Source organism: Kryptolebias marmoratus, linkage group LG14 (genome assembly GCF_001649575.2).
Source record: "Kryptolebias marmoratus isolate JLee-2015 linkage group LG14, ASM164957v2, whole genome shotgun sequence".
Lineage (NCBI taxonomy): Eukaryota > Metazoa > Chordata > Actinopteri > Cyprinodontiformes > Rivulidae > Kryptolebias > Kryptolebias marmoratus.
Window position 1 is genome coordinate 3,285,588 of NC_051443.1, and position 20,167 is coordinate 3,305,754.

Here is a 20,167-nt window from a genome sequence, read left to right on the forward strand (position 1 = left end):
GGCTGGGGAGAGGGAAGTCTGGGTCTCCCTGCTTAGGCTGCTGCCCCCGCGACCCGACCCCGGATAAGCGGAAAAAGATGGATGGTATTCAGTTGATGACGTGTGCAGATGGCGTGCATTCAAAGTGCGCTCAACTTAACTCAGTCTTGGTGGTTTGCATTAATCGGGTGGTGGTAGCCTGGAATGGTATCAAATCACCTGTTTGGAGTACTGTGCCAGTCTGACCCTGCACATGTGGCTCTTTAGTCCCCCTTCAGTTGCTCTTCAACCAAAACTAATGCAGATATTTATTTAGTTATAAATACTTCCAGCCACATAGGGTGATTTTTATAAAAACATTTTTAAGAAATCTGAAGCAAGCTACATAAGGGAAAAAACAGAAAGTGCAGGTTTGTACTTAATTTATATAATATAGGCTATAAACTATTATATTATGAGTCACTGAAATTAGGTGTTTATCAAAAATATGGCAAGTAGTTGTAATAATTTAGAAAATGTGGTGTTCTGCGGGTTTACTTCCTGGTTGCTGGTTCCTGGTCTCCTATTGGCTGGCTAGACAATCACCCACAGCTGCAAAGTATCAGGTTCATTGGAGTGCTGGATTCTTAAGGCTGCCGTGTAGACCAGATCAGCGCTGGAGCATTGCTTGCCCTGGGTAAAGCTTCTCTGCCAAAAACTAAGCTTTGTGTTTTTCTCAGAGGCTCCCAGAGTTACCTGTTCTCCTGAACCCTGTCTGGTCCGCGTTACTGGTTGTCTATGGTAAAGATCCCGAGAGCCACTCACCCGAACCTGCCTGCACTGTTGCCTGTCTGCCTCCTGCAAGGAACCAGCTCACTGGAAATACTTACCTTCTCGCCTGGCACCAACCGACCTGGAACCCTCCACTTGTGACTACTCCCTCCATCTCACTCCTCTGTGCTGGATTTGCTTCTCCATCTGTAAGACAACAATATTCAAATCAAACTATTATCACCACCGCCTTCATACAACCAAACCAGTACTTATCTTCAGCCTTTCCTTTCAGATCCTGACTACCGTTCCTCACAATACACTGTAAATAAAATCACTTACCCTTATCTTGGACTCCTGAGTTTGTCTGTCGCCGAACTGCTCGCTTTTTGACTACTTAGTTAAATCCTGGCAAAAAAAGGTTTACCTTTGATAATAGCTTAATAAAAGTTAAAGTGAAATAAGTTTTTTTTTCCTTTAGCACAAGGAAGTCAAATTATTGTGCAACAAAGTAGCCTAATTACTAAAAAAGTTTGTTAGACTGTATATGTAATGCAATTTATACTTTATTTGTTATTAGGTTTTCATAATTATACAGGCAAGACAGTCCAGTGTTCCCATTTTATGAACAAGAGTTTGGTTGCTTTCTTTGTCCTAACATGCAAAACTTCAAGAAATATCAACAATTTATGAAAGCTCTTTAATTTTAAAATTTTATATATAATATTTTTAAAACACTTAATGAGTCGTGTTATCTTTGTTTAAAGCTTCAAGTGTCAAGTTGGGTGGAGATTGCAACGAACCCAATGCACAGACTCTGTCATGGTCGTGGTGATGACGGAGGCGAACCTAGAACGCAGACTCATACTTGAAACTAAGGGAAAAAACTGATTTATTTAAACGAAAACAAAAGCTGTCAAGGCAGCAAAAACCCATAAACTAAATCCTCGAAACACAGGCAGGGGCAAAAACGGAACCAGGAACATGAACAGGACGGAGAACAAGCAGGACGGAAAACACAGCAAGCAACCAACAAACTACAATGAATCAGCAGAGTGGTGGGGAGAGTGATCGGGTTTTAACATACTGAGGATAACGAGGTAAGTGGATACAGATGAGTGATGAGGATTGCTGACAGGTGGAGATGGGCGTGGCAAACAAACAAAGTGCAAACTGAGGGGAAGTGAATATGACAAATAAACCAGAACACAAACTAACTGAACAATAACTCAATGCAAAAACAAAAAGCAATAAAACTAAAACGGAAAAACCCAGATCCTGACAGTACCCCCCTCTCAAGGGACGTCTCCTGACGTCCCAAAAAACAAAACAAAACCTAGCACGGGAGGGTGGTGGGGGGTAAAAACTCCCTTAGTTCCAGGAATAAAAATGATTTATTTAAAAATAAAAGAACAAAAAGAAAAAAATGACAAGGCAGCAAAACGAAAATAAATGCAAAATATAAACTAAATCTATAACCAGAGGCAATCATGAGGCGAACAAGACAGTGAGAAAAACACAACAGTGGACCAGCAAGTAAATGGAGGAAATGACCAGTATTTAAAACAGAGGGTTATTAGGAGAAGTGGGCACAGGTGAGTGATTACAACAAGGATCAGGTGAAGATGGATGTGGCAGGAAAACGAGATAAACTGAGGAGAAGTGAATGATGACAGGAATGCAAAGACAAGAAGCCAAAACTGAATGAAGACAAGACTAAGCGTAAAGATAACTAAATAACAAAATAAAATAAACAATAAACCCAAACAAAAACATGAATCAAAACCACAAACAAACCTGAATCCTGACATTAAGTGGGTTTTGCAGCACTGGGTAGGTTTTATTTAATGAGAGAAAGAGCAGAAACTGCTTTTTTGATTGTGAAGATTGCAGACAGTCTGGCCTGTCACCTAGGTCCAATATGCCTTGGGAGACCCTACTGGGGACAATTGCCCTCGGCAGCATAGCTCCTAAGATCATTCAGGCACAGAAACTCCTCCACCACAATAAGGTAGCAATTCATGGAGGAGAATCTGTCAAGTGGTTCATGACATATTTTGCTAACAGACAAACAGGGATAACTCCAACAGTTTTAGATAAAATTCTGAGCAAAGATCTCACACAATGTGTAGCACAAGGTACTCCCTGGACAGGTCCCAAGTCCATCACAGGAACACATAGAGACAAACAAGAGATAGATAGATAGATAGATAGGCAGGCTGGAATAGTCTACAGTATTTGTTAATACTTAACACTTATCCCTATACAAATAAACAATAAATGAAAATGAATAATGTTATGCACGCCTCAGAAAACTTTACTGGTGGCCACATGTGTATGATCTGGTCTACACAGTCCTGTCATCATACACTGTCAGGCATGTGACAACACTGCTAGTGGCAAACCTGCCCCATTACAACCTGTTCAATTTCCAGAGGCTCCATTTCAACCAACTGCTGTCGACATTGTGGGTCCATTGGAACATGGAGCTTACAACTGTAGGTTTGTCATCTCTTTTGTTGATTATTTCAGCAAATGGCTGGAAGGAGCATTTACTCTGAATGCTACAACAAACACAGTCACAGCAATCCTGACTTCTGTTTTTGCACATGAAGGAAACCTCTGCACCATCACAACTGATAATGGATCACAGTTAACATTTTTGCTTTTGCTGGTTTCATAAGTGAATGTGGCATTGAGTACATCAGAACAAGTGTATACCATCCTCAAGGGAACTGATGTGTGGAACACTATAACAGAACGCTAAAAGACTCCATTCAGGCAGCACAAGCTACACAACAACCATAAGTGCTTCACAGCTACTGGGCTTCACCACATTCCACAACTGGTAAATCCCCTTTCCAGCTCCTCAGAGGAAGACCAATGAGGACAAAATTGGTAATCCTGCCTCCACCTTAGGACAATGGATAGTCTGACTATGCTAGAGTGTCTCTATAACAACCCATAAGTGCACAGATGAGGTCAGAGAGGAATCCCCCAGGGACTATGATGCTTTCAGAGACATTGTGATCTGTGGTGAGAACAGGGAACAGGTGGAAGAGAACTTGGAGAGGTGGAGGTATGCACTTGAAAGACGAGGGATGAAAGTCAGCCGTAGAAAGACAGAGTACATCTGAGTGAATGAGACGGAGGCAGCTGGAACAGTGAGGCTACAAGGAGCAGAGGTCACAAAGGTGCAGGACTTCAAGTACTTAGGGTCGACTGTTCAGGAAAACAGGGAGTGTGGTAAAGAGGTGAAGAAGAGAGTCCAGGCAGGATGGAGAAAAGTTTCAGGAGTGATTTGTGACAAAAGGGTTGCAGACATGGTGTATGGTTTGGAGACAGTGGGACTGACAAAAAGATAGGAGACAGAACTGGAAGTGGCAGAGCAGAAGATGTTCAGGTTCTCCTTGGGAGTGACAAGGATGGATAGGATTAGGAATGAGGTCATCAGAGGTACAGCACAGGTTGAACGACTGGGAGATAAAGTTAGAGGCCAGACTGAGATGGTTTGGACGTGCAGAGGAGAGACGGTGGGTATATTGGTAGAAGGATGTTAGAGATGCAGCTGCCAGGAAAAGGACAAAGAGGAGATATATGGATGTAGTTAAAGAGGACATGGAGGGACTTGGAGTGAGGACAGAGGACTTAGAAGACAGAGTTAGATCGAGGAGGATCACTCGCTGTGGTGACTCCTAAAAAGGGAACAACCAAAAGAAAAAGTAGCAGTAGTGAAATGCTGTGGCTGTTTGGTTCTTGCTTCCCATGGAGCTCCTGTCCATGGCTTCTGGCTCTGCAGTAAGGATCAGTGGATAAAGAGGCTTGATGCAGCAGTTAGACAGATCAAATGTACCTTTTTAATTTAATTTTCCCTGCTGCATTAAGGTTATTAAAGCTACAGCCAAATAAGATCTCTAACTGAACTGACAATAACTCTGTGGTGACACCTTATGAGATCCACCATTCAATGTCTTAACAATGTGTGTTAGTTGGACGAACAACACTCCCATAAGTTTTGCCGGTATATAAATGACTGAGCCCAAAAACATAAATATGTAAGACTTGAACCAGCCAATTAAATGGAAGAGAGCTGTGGAATCAGATATGTTGTGGAACTGGCAAAAAGACAGGAGAAAGAATTGAAAATGGCAGAACTGAAGATGTTACGGTTCTCCTTGGGAGTGATAAGAATGGATAGATCATCAGAGGTACAGCACAGGTTGAACGACTGGGAGATAAAGTTAGAGGCCAGACTGAGATGGTTTGGACATGTGAAGAGGAGGGACAGTGGGTATATTGGTAGAAGGATGTTAGAGATGCAGCTGCCAGGAAAAGGACAAAGAGGAGATATATGGATGTAGTTAGAGAAGACATGGAGGGAGTTGGAGTGAGGACAGAGGATGCAGGAGACAGACAGTTAGATAATACAGAAGACACCAAAACAAACTGTTCTGTGAAGACTATGTAATGAAATAAATTGGTTAAAAAAAGGGTTTTAAAAAAAGTGAAAGAATGTGATTCAGAGCTAATTTAATTTGTATTCTAAGTGTTATCTGCATTTAAGAGCACTTCTTCCAACGGAAAGTTTGAAGATAAATTGCAGACATTATATTTTGCATTACAGTTATATTAGTTTTTTGGGAAAATATTACTTCTGCTGAAAGGAATGAGAATGTTTGGGTAACAGTGGAGAGGTGTTCTGAGGTTTACACAGTGAATGCATTTATGTTGTTGTTATTACTTTTGGTCACTTTATGGCACTGCTGTGACACTGTAGGGTGGAAAGGACTGCCTGATAGTAGAGATGCAGAGAAGTATGAGGCTGGCAGGGAATGAAGCAGTTTTGTATTGGGATTGTGCATGTAATAAGGTTTGTCAGTTTTACCGGCCCTCTCCTTATTTCATTTACAACCGTAACAACAAAAGAGAATGTTTCTGATGGAATTGAAGAGAGCTTAATGTTTTTTTCTATGAGAAAGAATTTTTAAATTTCAGCTGCTCCCTTCTGCAGGAGTGACCACATCGAGCAAACTTGCACAAAAGATCTGGCAATTGTTTTTACGCCAGATGCCCTTCCTGACACAGAACCTGGACTCAAACCTGCAGCCTCAGGATTATGAGACCAAGGGACTGACCAACCTACCGCAGCCCATGATAAAGTAATTGTAAATAAAATAAAGATAGATATTTTGAAAAAGATAAAGTTGCAAAAAGTCAAAAGTTCTATCATCCATCTTTTGAATGAGATGAACGTTTTGAAATATGAATGTCTATAATGGCACAAAATATCAACAAATGGGCAAATTTATCTTTTTGTGTTCATTGTCTTTCTAAGCCTGGTAGGTAGTGTAGCCGGGGCATCTTGCCCCCGGAAGTATGTTGTGGCGCACTCTACCGATTGCCCATACATGGAAGACGCTGTGACAGCTGACTTGTTATGGAGGTTTAAGAGTAGGTAGATCACTGAGCAGAGCAGATCCCATGCTGATGACTCTGGCAGAGGTATGTTCCTTAACATTGGTCTTGAGAGATGGTTTTAGCTTCTAATTTCTCTAATTTTGAAGGCGACCCCCTTCTTTTAGATGGAGTGACACACAGAGTGCCGCTGACTGGTTTTATCTTTGAGGAGGTTGGCCTGCTACTGTTTTATTTTCAGTTTTTAGTTCAGTTCAGTTCAGTTTCAGAGTAGTAGTATTTCTTTTTGGTAATTATTGAAAAGTATTTTTTTTTATTGCCTACTCTGTTGGCTCATTTTAAAGGGGATATATGCTGTCCTTGGGTTCCAAGCTGTTTTATTTAGATTGAAGAGACTAGTGACAGAGAAGTTTTATTCCTTTGTTGTATTCACCAGGGATTTTTGTGTGAGTGTTGTTGTTGGGGAGCACTCAGATGTTTTTAGTTATATTTGTGTTTTGTTATTAATTATTCCTCTCTTATATAGTCTATTTTTAATTCTGTTTTAACTACATCAGCGATAAGGTGCCCGGGGCCAGCATAGATTCCTATTTTCTTTTAGCGTGGTCATTCTAGTATGATGAAATAAATTGTGACTACTCTTGTCCATTTAGAGCATCTGTGTACCAAATAAAGTGTTTTCAGTTCGCAAGCAATGCTTATGTTAATTCTTACAAACCCTGTTAACTGCGTGTCTGGGGTCACAGTAGTGTGGTATTAAATAAAAGTAATGGCTTTTTTAAAGCCTCTAATGTTATTTTTGAGTAGATGTCCAATATATATAAGAGGGTATAGTTTGATTCTCGTGTTATTTCCCTGAGCGTACACACAGCCGACAGGCTGCTTTGTGGGACAGAGTATAGCAGCACTGTCCGGTTGACCGCCTTTGTTCTGTTGCTGCTTAGCAGGGAGACGCAGCTTTGCTCACAGCGCAGCCGCAGTGCCGGCCTCTCTCCTCCCTCCGCTCCAGCAGGCTGCGCAGGCGCACTGGCTTCTCTGTGCGCTCTACTGTTTGCATTGTGTCTGAACTGCCGGCGAGCTTTAAAAATATTATACTCACCGCGGCAATGTCGGGCAGGTCGGTCCGAGCCGAGACCCGGAGCAGGGCGAAAGATGACATCAAGAGGGTTATGGCTGCTATCGAGAAAGTACGGAAATGGTAAGGGAGTAGTATAAAAGAGTCGGCTTCGTTATCTAACAAGAGAAAGGCTTGCTTGTTGGGGGAGGAGAGGAAAGAAGCGAGACGGAATGAGGGATGAATCCGAAAGATAAAGGGCAGTTTACTGAATGGGATTCTGGACAGATGTACCGGCACTTTGGGTGTACCTGGCCGCACTAGTGTTGCTGCAACCTCCACCGGCCGCCGTTTGATTTCTCGGTGGGGATACCGCCGTGTAGCCGGTGTTTTTCCGTTGATTTCAACGGCAGAAAGGGCTGAACCCAGAAGCCATTTCGATGCAGTCACATGAAGCCATCGCTGCCGGAGTAGGCAGCGACTTCGGGAGCCAACCGTGCGATAAGTACGAGCCCGAAAACAACTGGGCCACGGCGCTCCGGAGCCGGAGCAGGTTTTAGTCCGTGTGGAGTTTTAAATTAAGCGCTTTGAGTCGCCCTTTGGGTCTGCTAAAGAAGAATTCTCGGTGGGGGTGGGGAGAGGGAAGTAGGCTAACTGTGGAGCCTGGCTGAGCACGAGCTTTAACCAACAAAACCTCTCTTTAGTCGCATCAAACAGCAACAAATCACACAGTGTCTTTAGAGCAAACATATTTAATCATATACACTTTTAACTACGCTTGGTTTTACAATTTTATTTATTATATTAACTTATTATTATTTTTTTAATCTGCCGGATCAATCAAAATATCCATAGAAGGCTCAAAGTCAGAGTAAGGTGCTGTAAAATTGAAGTAACCTTTTACTATATTCAGTTTACAAAATTTAAATGTAATTTAAAATAATGTAGAGCGTATTATTTGTGTAAATGCTGATTCAGCATTCACTCTATTTTCCTGCTTTTTGTTTTTCTGTACTTTCTTTGCATTTTGCATATTTTCTGGTATTTTAGACATTCCTATATCAAAACGTTCAGCTTATTCAGGAGATGGATTCTAGGACTTTTGTAACTTTTTTATATTTTTTAAAATAAAAACAACAGTGCCTATTAAATGTATTCACCCCCTTGGATGTTTTAGGCTTTTATTGCTATCATAAACAATCAATTCAGTCATTTTCTTTTCTGGCTTCTCTTTTCAGTAGTGATCAATATAAATTAGGATTTTTGACAAAACCATTACAAAAAAAAACTTCAATGACAAAGTTAAAAAGGATTTTTACAAAGTAATACTAATTAAATAAAAATATGTAATGCAAAGTAATTCCATTACGTATTGCATAAATATTCACCCCCTTAAAAGTGACTGTAATAATTCAACTCTGAGAAAATTATTCTTCTGTGAAGAAGTAGAATAGTGAGAGAGACCACCAGACATTTGTGACACTGAAGGAGCTCCAAGCCGCATCGTTCATACACGAGGCCCCAGATGTGCAAAGCTGAATGAGACTTATTCACACAAACTCAGTGATTGCAGCCAAAGGTGCTTGTACCAAACACTAATGTGAAGGGGGGTGGGGGCTGGGTATTTATGCAGTTGCTTATTTTATATTACAAACTTTTATTTAATTGGTATTACTCTATAGAAATTTGGTTTCACTTTGACATTGAATTTTATTTGTTTTGAAAATTGTTTTTGTCAAAAAGGCCTATTTATATTCACCATGACAGATTTATAATAGCAATAAAAAGGTAAAACATCCAAAAGGGTAAAAACCTTTATAGTTGCTGTACATTAGGATTTCTTCATTTCCCTCAAAAACATTGTTCTTTTTAAAATCTGTTTTAGCATACTGGCTCTATTTTTGTCATTTGTGTTGCTTTAGCTTTTAGTTTGTCTTTTTGTTGCTTTTATCTAGGCTTTTTCTACTTTTGGCTAGTGTTTTCCTGCTTTTAGCAAGCCTTTAGCTTCTGTTTTGTTACTTTTAGCTAGTCTTTTGCTACTTTTGGATTCTAACTAGCATTTTGCTACTTCTGCTTCTATTAGATTGAACAACTCAGTTTCAGCTTCTTCAGCATATATAAACAAAGTCATTCAGCTGCATTTTTGCAAAAAGTGTAGTTTCTTTTATTTTGTTTTTATGACACTGAAAAAAACTTAGAAGTTGTTTTGATTAGAGTAAGATGAAGAGGCTAGTGGATAAAAAGATTTTTTTTCTAATTTGCTATTGTATACATATTTGTGTTGGCTTTTGTTAGTTTTAATGTTCTGGTTACAGCTGTGAACTGCTCGTTGTCGGCTGGAACAGTATGTAGGATTAATATTATTGCCCAGAGGCCAAGGAAAAATGTTTTTGCCTGTATGCGCTGGTCTGTTCATTAGCAAAATATATTCTGAACTGTCAGACAGATTTTAATAGAACTCTAAGTTATAACTGGATCTACATCTACAGGTGATTACCCTTTGGATTCAACCCAATTTAAGATGGCTGCCACAGTCATGTAATCTTACAGAACACCAAAAAGGTATACAACTCAATTAATTTTACAGATACTAAGCTAAATTTAGAGTGGTAGTAGCTGGGAGTTATCCTTAACACATATTCTCAGTTCAACACATCCTCTGAGATCTTGTAAAATGGCATAAAATAGTGCAACAGTGTTTTCAAGGTTTGGCCAAAATGGCTACAAATGTGTCATTTTCATCATAAGATGATCTTAGTCTACAACTCTGACATGACAGGTGGTGGGTGAAGTGGATTTCTTTAAGGAATGTTAGGCCTTTAAAGTCACAGAGTTCACTGTTAAGCTTCTGAAATAATGTTATTACTTTAGTTTTTTTCTATTACATAAAAAATGAACAGATGAAAACTTTTGAATCTCACATTTGTCATTTTCTTGTACAAATGAAGAAATTATTAAGTGGTTAAAATTTTCGACTTGCATTTGTCTGCATTTATAAATGATAGATTTAGAGCTGAAACATTTTATAATGCATTTGAAAATAATTGTGTCCACAAATTATTCAACTGTAGAAATGTTAGTGGAGAATTCTTAAAGTACAGATACCATCTTCACAAATGTGAATTTGTTTGGTTTTGCAGTATGTTTGCAAAAAGGCAAATAAAGCCACTCACAATAGCTGAATTTTGTGTTTTTATATTACCGTGTTTTCTGGTCTATAAGGTGCACTTAAAAGCCTTGAATTTTCTCAAAAAACGACAGTGGGCCTTATAATCCAGAGCGCCTTATAGATGTAAGAAGTCTTAATGTTTTAGTACGACTTTGGTAAACTACAAAGCCGCACCTCTTGCAGCATTAGGCCTCCCCATACTCGGGCGTACTGTCCGTACTCCGTGAGCTGCGTTGACTCCGGGCGGACTGTCCGCGGACGGTTGAGACTTAATACTCGAGCGTTGAGATTGCCTAAAATTCTCCTGTGACAAATTTCAGTCATGGCGTCAGCGGACGAGGAGGAAGAGATCGCTTGCCTCTTAGCTTTAAAAAGCAAACGAAAAGAAGGTGCCTTTAGCCCTGTTTCTTCACCACCAGGGCAGCCACCGCACACCTGTCAGTGCTCTCAGAGAGCAGCAGTCACGCTACACACTGGTGCCGATTCTCACCTGAGAGCGGTTGGTGTTGCACACAAAACAGTTCGACGTGAACGGGCAGTTTATTGTGCAACACTGACTATGCGTACGCAGTCATAAAAATTTATCCTTGCGTGGACGTGTCCGGCAGATGTCTGCTTCGAGTCCGCCTCGAGTATACATGGACCTCCGTAGAGTGATATACGCAAGAGTATATAGGAGCCTTTACATTGGTGCAGTATTCTTCGAAAAGACGGGGCTGTTTTGTTTCGTTTAATGCGCCTTATAGTCCGGTGCGCCTTATATATGACAAAAATTAGAAAATGGGCCATTCATTGACTTATCTGAATCTTGAATCTTGAATCTGATAAGACAAGTAAACCTACCATCACCTTTTAACTTTAACTATTTACAACTACAGACAGAAAACTTGAATATATTTGTGACCTTTACTGAATTACTGGAACAATCAGTAAATCTAAACGTTGGCAACAGAAAAAAACAACATTCATCTAAAAACTGTTAATGCTAGCAGATTTGTTCGAATATATCTAGAAAGAAAACTGATTACACTACTGTTGATCATGACATACCACATATATGTCAGCGGATTAGTCTTGAGTCATAATAGACAACTTAAACATGACACAAAGAAATTAAAAGTATTATTTCTTACACAGATAAAATTAGTTTAAAAAAACAACTGTTATTAAAAATGTCGATAAAAATTGAAGGAATAATTTTAATATAGTCCAAACATTCCTTAAAGAGATACATATTACCCGCCACCTTTTTATGATCTAGTTTTAGACTGACCCTATCTTATGATTAGCAATCTGTTTTGGTAAAAACAACACCCAAAAATAAAAATAATTTCATTTGAAACCTCACATGATCTATTAACACTCAGAGTTTGTTTTGGGAACAGCTCTCAGCTACTATCACATCAAAGTTTATCTCAGTATCTGTATATTTGATTTAGTTATATTTTATTAGCAGTGGCAGCCATCCTGAATTAGTTTGACTCCAAAAGTTAATGAGTTTTAAAGTTACAACTACTGAAAGTTTCACTAAAATTCATCCAGTGGTTCATGAGATACTTTGCTAACAGACAAACAAGGTTGATTTCAAGAGTTAATGCTGAAGGTTTAGATGAACATATTGTATAATGTGTAGACTTGGAATTAAATGTTGAGAATGACTCTCAGCTGATATCACACTTCATTTTACATCAATATCTGTAAGACTGGCTAAGTTACAGCCATTTTTGTGTTTTTTAAGGTCAGTGGGCTGTGGCGGCCATATTGAAATGGAGATTCATTAAAATCTGTTTAGTGGTGCATGAAATATTTTGCCAACAGACAAACACAGACACAGGCAAACCCCTTATTGCTTTGGGTGATTTAAAACTATGTCCAAGTAACAACAACAATGTCAAAACATGTTCAAATTACTATGAAAGACAAAATTTATTAAAAACAAAATATGCCAAACATTCTCATGGAAATGTAATCATGTTTTATTCAGCAAGTAATTTTACTCTTAAGTGTTTGGTTAATTATTGAAGATAGTTTCAGAGCTAACACTTGGTTTTCCACAAAGTTGAACCTAATTCTGATATTTTGACATTGTAATTCTGAGGAGTGTTGCCATTCCTATTTCTTCAGCAGTGCAGGTGTCATTCTGTCTTAGGGCTCAGATGATTTGAGTTGACTTGGTTTTGTTTTTTTCTCCCACTCAGGGAGAAGAAATGGGTGACTGTCGGAGACACGTCCCTTCGCATCTACAAGTGGGTCCCTGTGACGGAGCCCAAATCAGACGATGTGAGTTAATCAGCCTTATCAGACTTATTGGCAGACCAGACACATATTTTCAGGAGGAGCATCAGAGAGAAGATGATGACGAAAAGCTCCAGGTTTTGTTTTTTAATGTTGGGGCTGTTTCCTGTTTAAATTATGTGGTGATTTTCTTTTCCTTGTGTTGTAGAAGAACAAAAATAAGAAGAAAGGCAAAGATGATAAATATGGTTCAGAGGTGACAACTCCAGAGAACAGCTCCTCTCCAGGGATGATGGACATGCATGGTGAGTTTATAGGCCCTGTCCACACAGAAACAGTATTTCAGGAACCCCTAAACATTACTTTTTCGAAAGTTGGTCCCAGGGTGTGAAAATCTTGAAACACCACTCTTGTGTTTTCATGTAGATAGCCTAAACACAACCTTTTGAAAACTATAATGTCAGAGACCCACCTCTAATTTAACCTATAACCCCAAGCATGACAGACTCATTGACAGTATCAACAATTTTACAGATTGCATGCTTGTGTTTGTGCTTCAGACGCTAGTTTCTCAGCTACAGTAAAATCCTCATATACTGTATTACTTCAATGAACAGACAAGGCTGATGAATGATAGCATTGTCTTAAAAAGATCAGAAAAAAACCCTTATTATTATTATTATACTAAATAATCTACGGCCAAAATTTTTTTGTCACTTTATTCCACATGTCAAAAAAAGTTGCAGAAAAAACTTCAATATACATCTAGTATACATTTAAAAAACATGGAAAGTGAAATAGTTTTAAAAGACAGACTTGTTTAAAGAATTTTATCCTGATATGCTTTGATCATAATGAGAAAAAAAACCTTTCCCTCCAGCTGTCTCTTGGTGGATACTGGGTCTGAAATTGTCCAATATGTCCAGATATTTGGATTGACGACTCCCAGTCAGTGGTAGTTTGATGTGATACAAAACAGAAGTTTCACTTCGTCATCACACACAAACTCCACACAAAGCATTTGGTTTTTGCTCATGTATCCATCATCCATCTTTTTCTTTTTGTGTTTACAGTTTGAAGCATTTCCTGTTTCTGGTGTATTTTTGCATTTTAATGGCAGTGTTTAGGCCTGTCGCGATAATCGATAAATCAATTAATTGCACGATAAATTAAAATGAGATCAATAACTTTCATTTATCGGCGTTATCGTTTCTTCATGTCTCTCTTTCTACTGAAGACACTGGAGGACAAAAGGCTCAGCTCCGGTGCTCTTCACTGACCCCTCCCTTTCTCTAAGTGTCAGGGGGCGTGGCCTATCGTATTAGGTAGCCAGCCAAGTCGCAGCGTCTTGTAACTCTGCAGCATTAGCCCCCGTTAGGAGTTAGCAAGCTAAAGAAACGCTATTTGATATTGGGGGGAAAAAACGAAATGTAATTGGTTTCAAGGTTAAACGTAACAGCAGCGATGTGGGAGCACTTCAGATTCAAACCAAATGACTGAGGCGAACCGCTGAACCTTTGGGAGCCGGTATGTCGCATTTGTGCTTTTGTTGCCATGTGCTTTTGTTTGTTTGCACTTTTTGTTTATAAAACTGGCAGTTTTTATGTCAGTTTGTTTTTTAGTTTTTATTCAAGTGCATTCTTTGTTAATGGAGGCTGAGAGTTCAGTTCCAGTGTTGAGTGTTATTTTGAAATTAAAGTTTATTAATCTTTGAAAGGATGTACTTTCACTATTATGTTATTATCATTGCTTTAGTTTAAAATGGCCTCCAAACGATAATATCGTTTATTGCAATAATTTCTGAAACATTTCCTGGAATAATTATTGCTATGGCTGCACAATAAATTGCAAAATTATTATTTTTGCAGTATCAATAAGCACATATCAATATCACTGGCCTTGGTACTCACCTGATTTACATGATAGGAATGACCACAGAGAAAGTGAGGAGTTAGAAAGATGTGGGATTATCACAATAGATATTTATCATTGCAATATTTAACAAAAATAAGTTTTTCTAATATTGTGCAGCACTAGTTACTGCAGGGCTTGGGTTGTTTTTCATGCTTTTGTGTGGATGGAAACATTTCCAGAAACGATCTTGTGTTTGAGGATATTTTTTAGAAACAACAAATAAAATGCTTGTTTTGCGTGCGTTTCCACCGGCATTTTTTCGAGGCCGGTCCCTGCTTCAGAGTAGGGTCAGCTGGGCCAGCCCTGCTTTTGTGGGTGACGCAAGTTTACCTCCTGTTCACTCATTGGTCGTGGGTGTGGTCAGATTGAAGCGTAAGAATAGCGATGAAAACAACGATAGACAATTTTGGAACGGTAGCGAAGTAATAGGAATATAAACAACAGCGTTAGCGTACTCCGATCACCACTCTCTCCTCCCTGGGAATACTCTCTATCACTTCATCAAAAATCCTTCCAGAATTTTTCTTCCTCATCTCTTCTGTTGCCTCACAGCAAGAATGTCCAACCTGTGGAGCATAACCACTGATAACATTGAACATCAGACCTTATACTTATATCTTCAGACACATCACCCTATCTGACACTCTTTTCACCTCAACTACATTTCTTTCCAACTCCTCCCTCAGGACCACTCCTACTTCATTTCTCTTCATATTCACATCATGGTAAAAACAGCTTAAACCCTGCCCCAATGTTGTGAGTATTGCTGCCTTTCCACTTTGTCTCTTGTACACATAATACATCTACCTTCCTTCTATGCATCATGCCAGCCAACTCTCTACCTTTGTCTGTCATTGTTCCTACGTTTAGAGCTGCTACCCTCAGTCCTACACTCTTGCCTCTCCTCTTCTCCCTTTGTTTCCTGGCACGTTACCCTCCTTGCGGTTTTCGACTAACATTAGCAGCACAATTTCCACTGGCACCATGTTTTTCAACAGCACCAGTGGTGATCGTTGTTAACCCGGACCTCAACTGATTAGGTATGGTGTTGCTTGTATGTTAGTTTTGGTAAAAGTGTCTTATGCCGGATGCCCTTCCTGACACGACCATCGCCGTTTACCTGGGCTTGGGACTGGCACACTAAGTTGTGCTGCTCCCTAGTGATAATTAAATAAAACAAGTATACTGGTTGACTAGTCTGTGTTTAACAGCTGATAGTTGATTCTGAAATAGCAGCAGTGATACATCATGGAGCTTAAATATATATATGTTTAATATTCAGCTGTTATCTATTGTCATATAAATTAAGCTGTCAAAAAGCACATATTAAGCTCAAGGCAAAGCTCCATTATTTATTTTTTATTTTTGTTGCACATAAGTTTTATGTTGGTTCATCTTGGTTATCTTGGTTTCTTTTAAAATGATACTTGAGTCCATATTTTAAATGAAGACCCATTAAGAAGTAATTTTAAATCAAAAAGAAGGAGTGATAGATTATTTTCTTTAGTTCTGCAGCTACGAAGTCTGCAAATTAGACATGGTGACTTATGGTGTTTTTTGTTTTGTTTTTTAAAACTTTTGTTTTTAAGTTTGATAAAATGATGGTTTAACTGAATTTGTTGCAAATTTAAACAAATAGATGACTGAGATCTTTGCTGAACAACATGTCAGCACCTAACCACAGTCACTCAGCAAACTGAGCAGCTGAGCATTGCACATGATCTGGGTGTATTACAGCATGTTCAGCTTTGGATTTGAAATGTACATTTTTTTACAAGACAAATCCAAGAGTGCAGGATTTTTACTTCTAAATCACTCTCTAAATGTGCTTAATTATCAGATGATAACAGCAACCAGAGTTCCATCGCTGACTCCTCACCAGTAAAGCAGGAAAACAGCTGTAGCACCAGCCCGGCCCCAGAGGCCAATGCCGCATTGCACCGCGACAACATCGATGCCAAGACTGACCAGAGCCCGGACAGCAAGAGAGGTAAGATGCTCACAAATACTCAGTAACACCAACAAGCTTTTTTTTTCCTTATTTTTTTGAATATGAAGAAATGCCAGAAGATTTTGCGGAAGTAATGGATATACAACCATACCAGTATGAACATGAACTGACAGCTAGATCTCCGTAATCAGATGAAAACTCTTCAGATTCAGATTCTGACGATCACAAGGACCTGACAGCTATTTTGTACCGGCTGACAAAACAATGCACACAACGACCAAGTTGGGAATGTCGAATGGGGAAAACCATTTACCCCCAGATCACTATCATGACATCAGCACTCGATTCTGCAACATAAAGACGGCAGAAGAGAGCTATCGTTACTAACTCAAAGCTAACCCAATGCTAACCAGATTCTAACTTGTAAACGTGATCGGGCTTGAGAGTAGTGTTTATGAACTCTCCTACACCAGCATATTTATGAACTCTCACACCAGAGTAAACTAATCAATAGCAGTTTCAGACTATGACATTTGTTTAATCACACATGGATTGTCTATATTTTTTCACCAATAACAAACTGCTCTGAATCACAAACTGATCTCAGGCTGTTGGCCTATAAGCAGCTCAGACCTTTTAATGACAGCACACATTCACTTGACGTTTGAAGTAAAACTTCCTGTTTCTTATCTCATTCTCTGTGGAGATGTCCTCCTCTCCATTTGCCTTTCTTTTAAAATTAAAAATAGTTAGGACTGCTGCTGGCAAAAGGTCCTGTTTTTTTTATTTGGCGTGAAGCCAGTCCACCACAGTAATGAGGGTCGAATAGGTGCTTCTCTTTGAAATGGTCTGAACCCAAATTCTGATAGTTTAAGGGTTTCATCTTTTGGGAAGCCAAAAAATGAAACTCCAGTGGTATTTTCTTGCTGATTTGAGCAATTAATTCCAACTCACTGAACTATTTTGTACCGGTATTCATCCACTCACTATTGAATGGCTAAATTTTGTAAACCTCAGCAGCTCTGTGGATGTCACACATTAGGGGGGTCATGGTAAAAGCTGAAAACACCCGAGTGGTTTCTTCAATGTTTGACATTAAAAAAATATAGAGTACAATTTATTCTTATTTTTTTTCCCAAAAATTTTACAATAAGCATATTTTATGCTTTTCTTTCAACTGATGTTGACTTCAAAACACTTTTCAGTTCAGCTTTAAGGTGTAAGTGCTCAGCTGAGTCTTGTCCTGAAGAGGTGGCTCTCCTGTGTTGAGCCATGCATCTGTGAAGAGGCTCTTTAGTTTCTCCAATATTGAGGTCTGAACATTCCTGCACTGAACTGCATCACACATCACACCACCACTTGTGTTCGAGTGTTTTGTCCTTAGGACCAGCCTCTGTCTGCAAGTCCTGTTAGGTTTGAAATGCACCGGGATGTTGTGCTTGGACAAAAAGCAGCTTGTGGTCGTTAGCATCCTCTCTGGTGTCTCCATTTAGACTTAAATCAAACAGTGTAATTACTCCACATAACCACATTGTGCCACCAGTGTGTCACAAAACTACAACACTACAACCTGAATGCACTGTGAAGAGTTTTACCTTTTATTTACTGTCCAATGAAGATGTGACATCTTGTTCTGTGTTCCCATCTTCAGGTAAGAGCGCTCCTTCATCAGACACCTCAGAGAGAGCACAAAGTGCCAAGAGAGACAGCCTGTCCTCAGGGGAGAAAGATTCTTCGGACAGCAAAGCCACTCAGGTAGAAACATGTCTGCATGCTGTTTGCAAAACGCTGGTAGATTTAAAAACATTTACATATAATTACATATAGTAAATTTCCAAAAACCTTTTCTTTGATTTTTTTGAACAAGTCAGTCTGACATTCCCATGCATTCCTTCTAAAAAAAACAGATTAAAAAACAAAAACAGAATTGCAAAATTCTGTTGTGCTATAGACTAATAAATATATACTAAATAAAATGCAAAAACCTAGAAAAAAATTACACTAAATTTGTTTTGTTTTTCACTGTAAAGATGATGACAGCCTTGTCGTCACTCTTCCATCCACATCCAGAACAGTGTGATTCCCCAAGGTACACAGAGAATGTTGACACAGTATTTATAGTGATACAGACAGAACAACTATTCATGTGAACATGCTGTCCTTGAGGCATGTATGTCCCATGTGGAGTCATCTGTATGTGTCAACAACAACCAGACATTTCCTTTTTGTCTTTGTCACTTATACAGACTTTGTCTACAGCTGATTACCTTTTGGAATCAGCCCAATTCACAATGGCCACCATAGCTAATGAACATTAGCAAACACAAAAATGGCTATAACTGAGTTATTTTAAAGATATTTAGTTAATTTGCTGTGGTATTAGCCGAGAGCCACATCACATCTTGCGGGATTTCACTATATCACATAAGGTTGTGCATAACATTACAAAAAAGGTTGTGATATTGTTTAAAATGTAAATTAAAATGGAATGCAATTATTTGCTTATCCAATAAACCCATATTTTATTCATAATGGAACATTTTAAACATATCATATGTTTAAATTAAATTTTTTTACAAGTTTTGTGGGGAAAATGTAATTTTAATGTTTTTGGCATCAACACATCTCAAAATAGTTGGCACAGGGGCAAAAAAAGGCTCTAAAGGTAAGTGGTACAAATAAGAAACATAAGCAGCATTTTACAGCTAATTAGTTTTTTTGGCAACATATCAGTTAGAAGTACAGAAGAGCATTTTTGAGAGGCTATATCTGTCTTGGACACTTGGGTGAAGAGAGGGGCAGATCTGTCAACTGACCACTACCTGGTGGTGAGTTGGCTCCGATGGTGGGGGAGGATGCTGGTCAGACTTGGCAGGCCCAAACGTATTGTGAGTCTGCTGGGAACGTCTGGCAGAGTCCCCCGTGAGATGGAGTTTCAACTCTCACCTCCGGCAGAGCTTTGAACACGTCCTGGGAGAGGCGCAGGACATTGAGTCTGAGTGGGCCATATTCTGTGCCTTTATTTTCGAGGCGACTGACTGGAGCTGTGGTCGTAAGGTAGTCGGTGCCTGTTGCGGTGGTAACCCTCGAACCCGTTGGTGGACATTCGGGGTGAGAGATGCTGAAGGAGGAGTCCTGTTGGATCATTTGGCCTGTGGAACTCGAAAAGCAGCTGATGGGTACTGGCAGTCTAAGCGCAATGCAGTTTGGGTGGTCGCTGAGGCAAAAACTCAGGCACGGGAGGAGTTCAGCGAGGCCATGGAGAACGACTTCCATGCTGCTTTGAGATGATTCTGGTCCACCATTTAGGGTCTCTCGGGGAAGGGGGGAAGCAGTGCACCATCAACACTGTTTATAGTGAGGGTCGTGTGCTGTTGACCTCCACTCAGGGTGTTGGGGGTTGGGGGGCAGAGTGCTTCGAAGACCCACTCAATTCCACCAGCATGTCTCCCAATGAGGAAGGAGAGCCTGGGGACCTTGGGTCAGGCTCTCCAATCTCCGGTGCTGAGGTCACCGAGGTGGTTAAAAAGCTTTTAAGTGGCAAGGCCCCCAGGGTGGATGAGATTCGTCCGGAGTTCCTTAGGGCTCTGGATGTTGTAGGGTTGTGTTGGTTAACGCGACTCTGCAATATCGCGTGGACATCGAGGGCAGTTCCTCTGGATTGGCAGACCGGGGTGGTGGTCCCCTTATTCAAAAAGGG

The 20,167-nt window shown here is 39.7% G+C and overlaps 1 protein-coding gene across 1 annotated transcript in view; it reads left to right on the top strand.

The window, feature by feature from the left end:
- Positions 1-7,163: 7,163 nt before the first annotated feature.
- bcl7a (BAF chromatin remodeling complex subunit BCL7A) overlaps positions 7,164-20,167 on the top strand; it is a 20,905-nt gene continuing 7,901 nt past the window's right edge. The window contains exons 1-5 of the mRNA XM_017437640.3: positions 7,164-7,342; positions 12,566-12,647; positions 12,811-12,907; positions 16,357-16,506; positions 18,119-18,222. Coding sequence (XP_017293129.1) covers positions 7,251-7,342; positions 12,566-12,647; positions 12,811-12,907; positions 16,357-16,506; positions 18,119-18,222 — 525 coding nt within the window. The 5' untranslated portion in view covers positions 7,164-7,250. The remainder of the gene's footprint in view (positions 7,343-12,565; positions 12,648-12,810; positions 12,908-16,356; positions 16,507-18,118; positions 18,223-20,167) is intronic.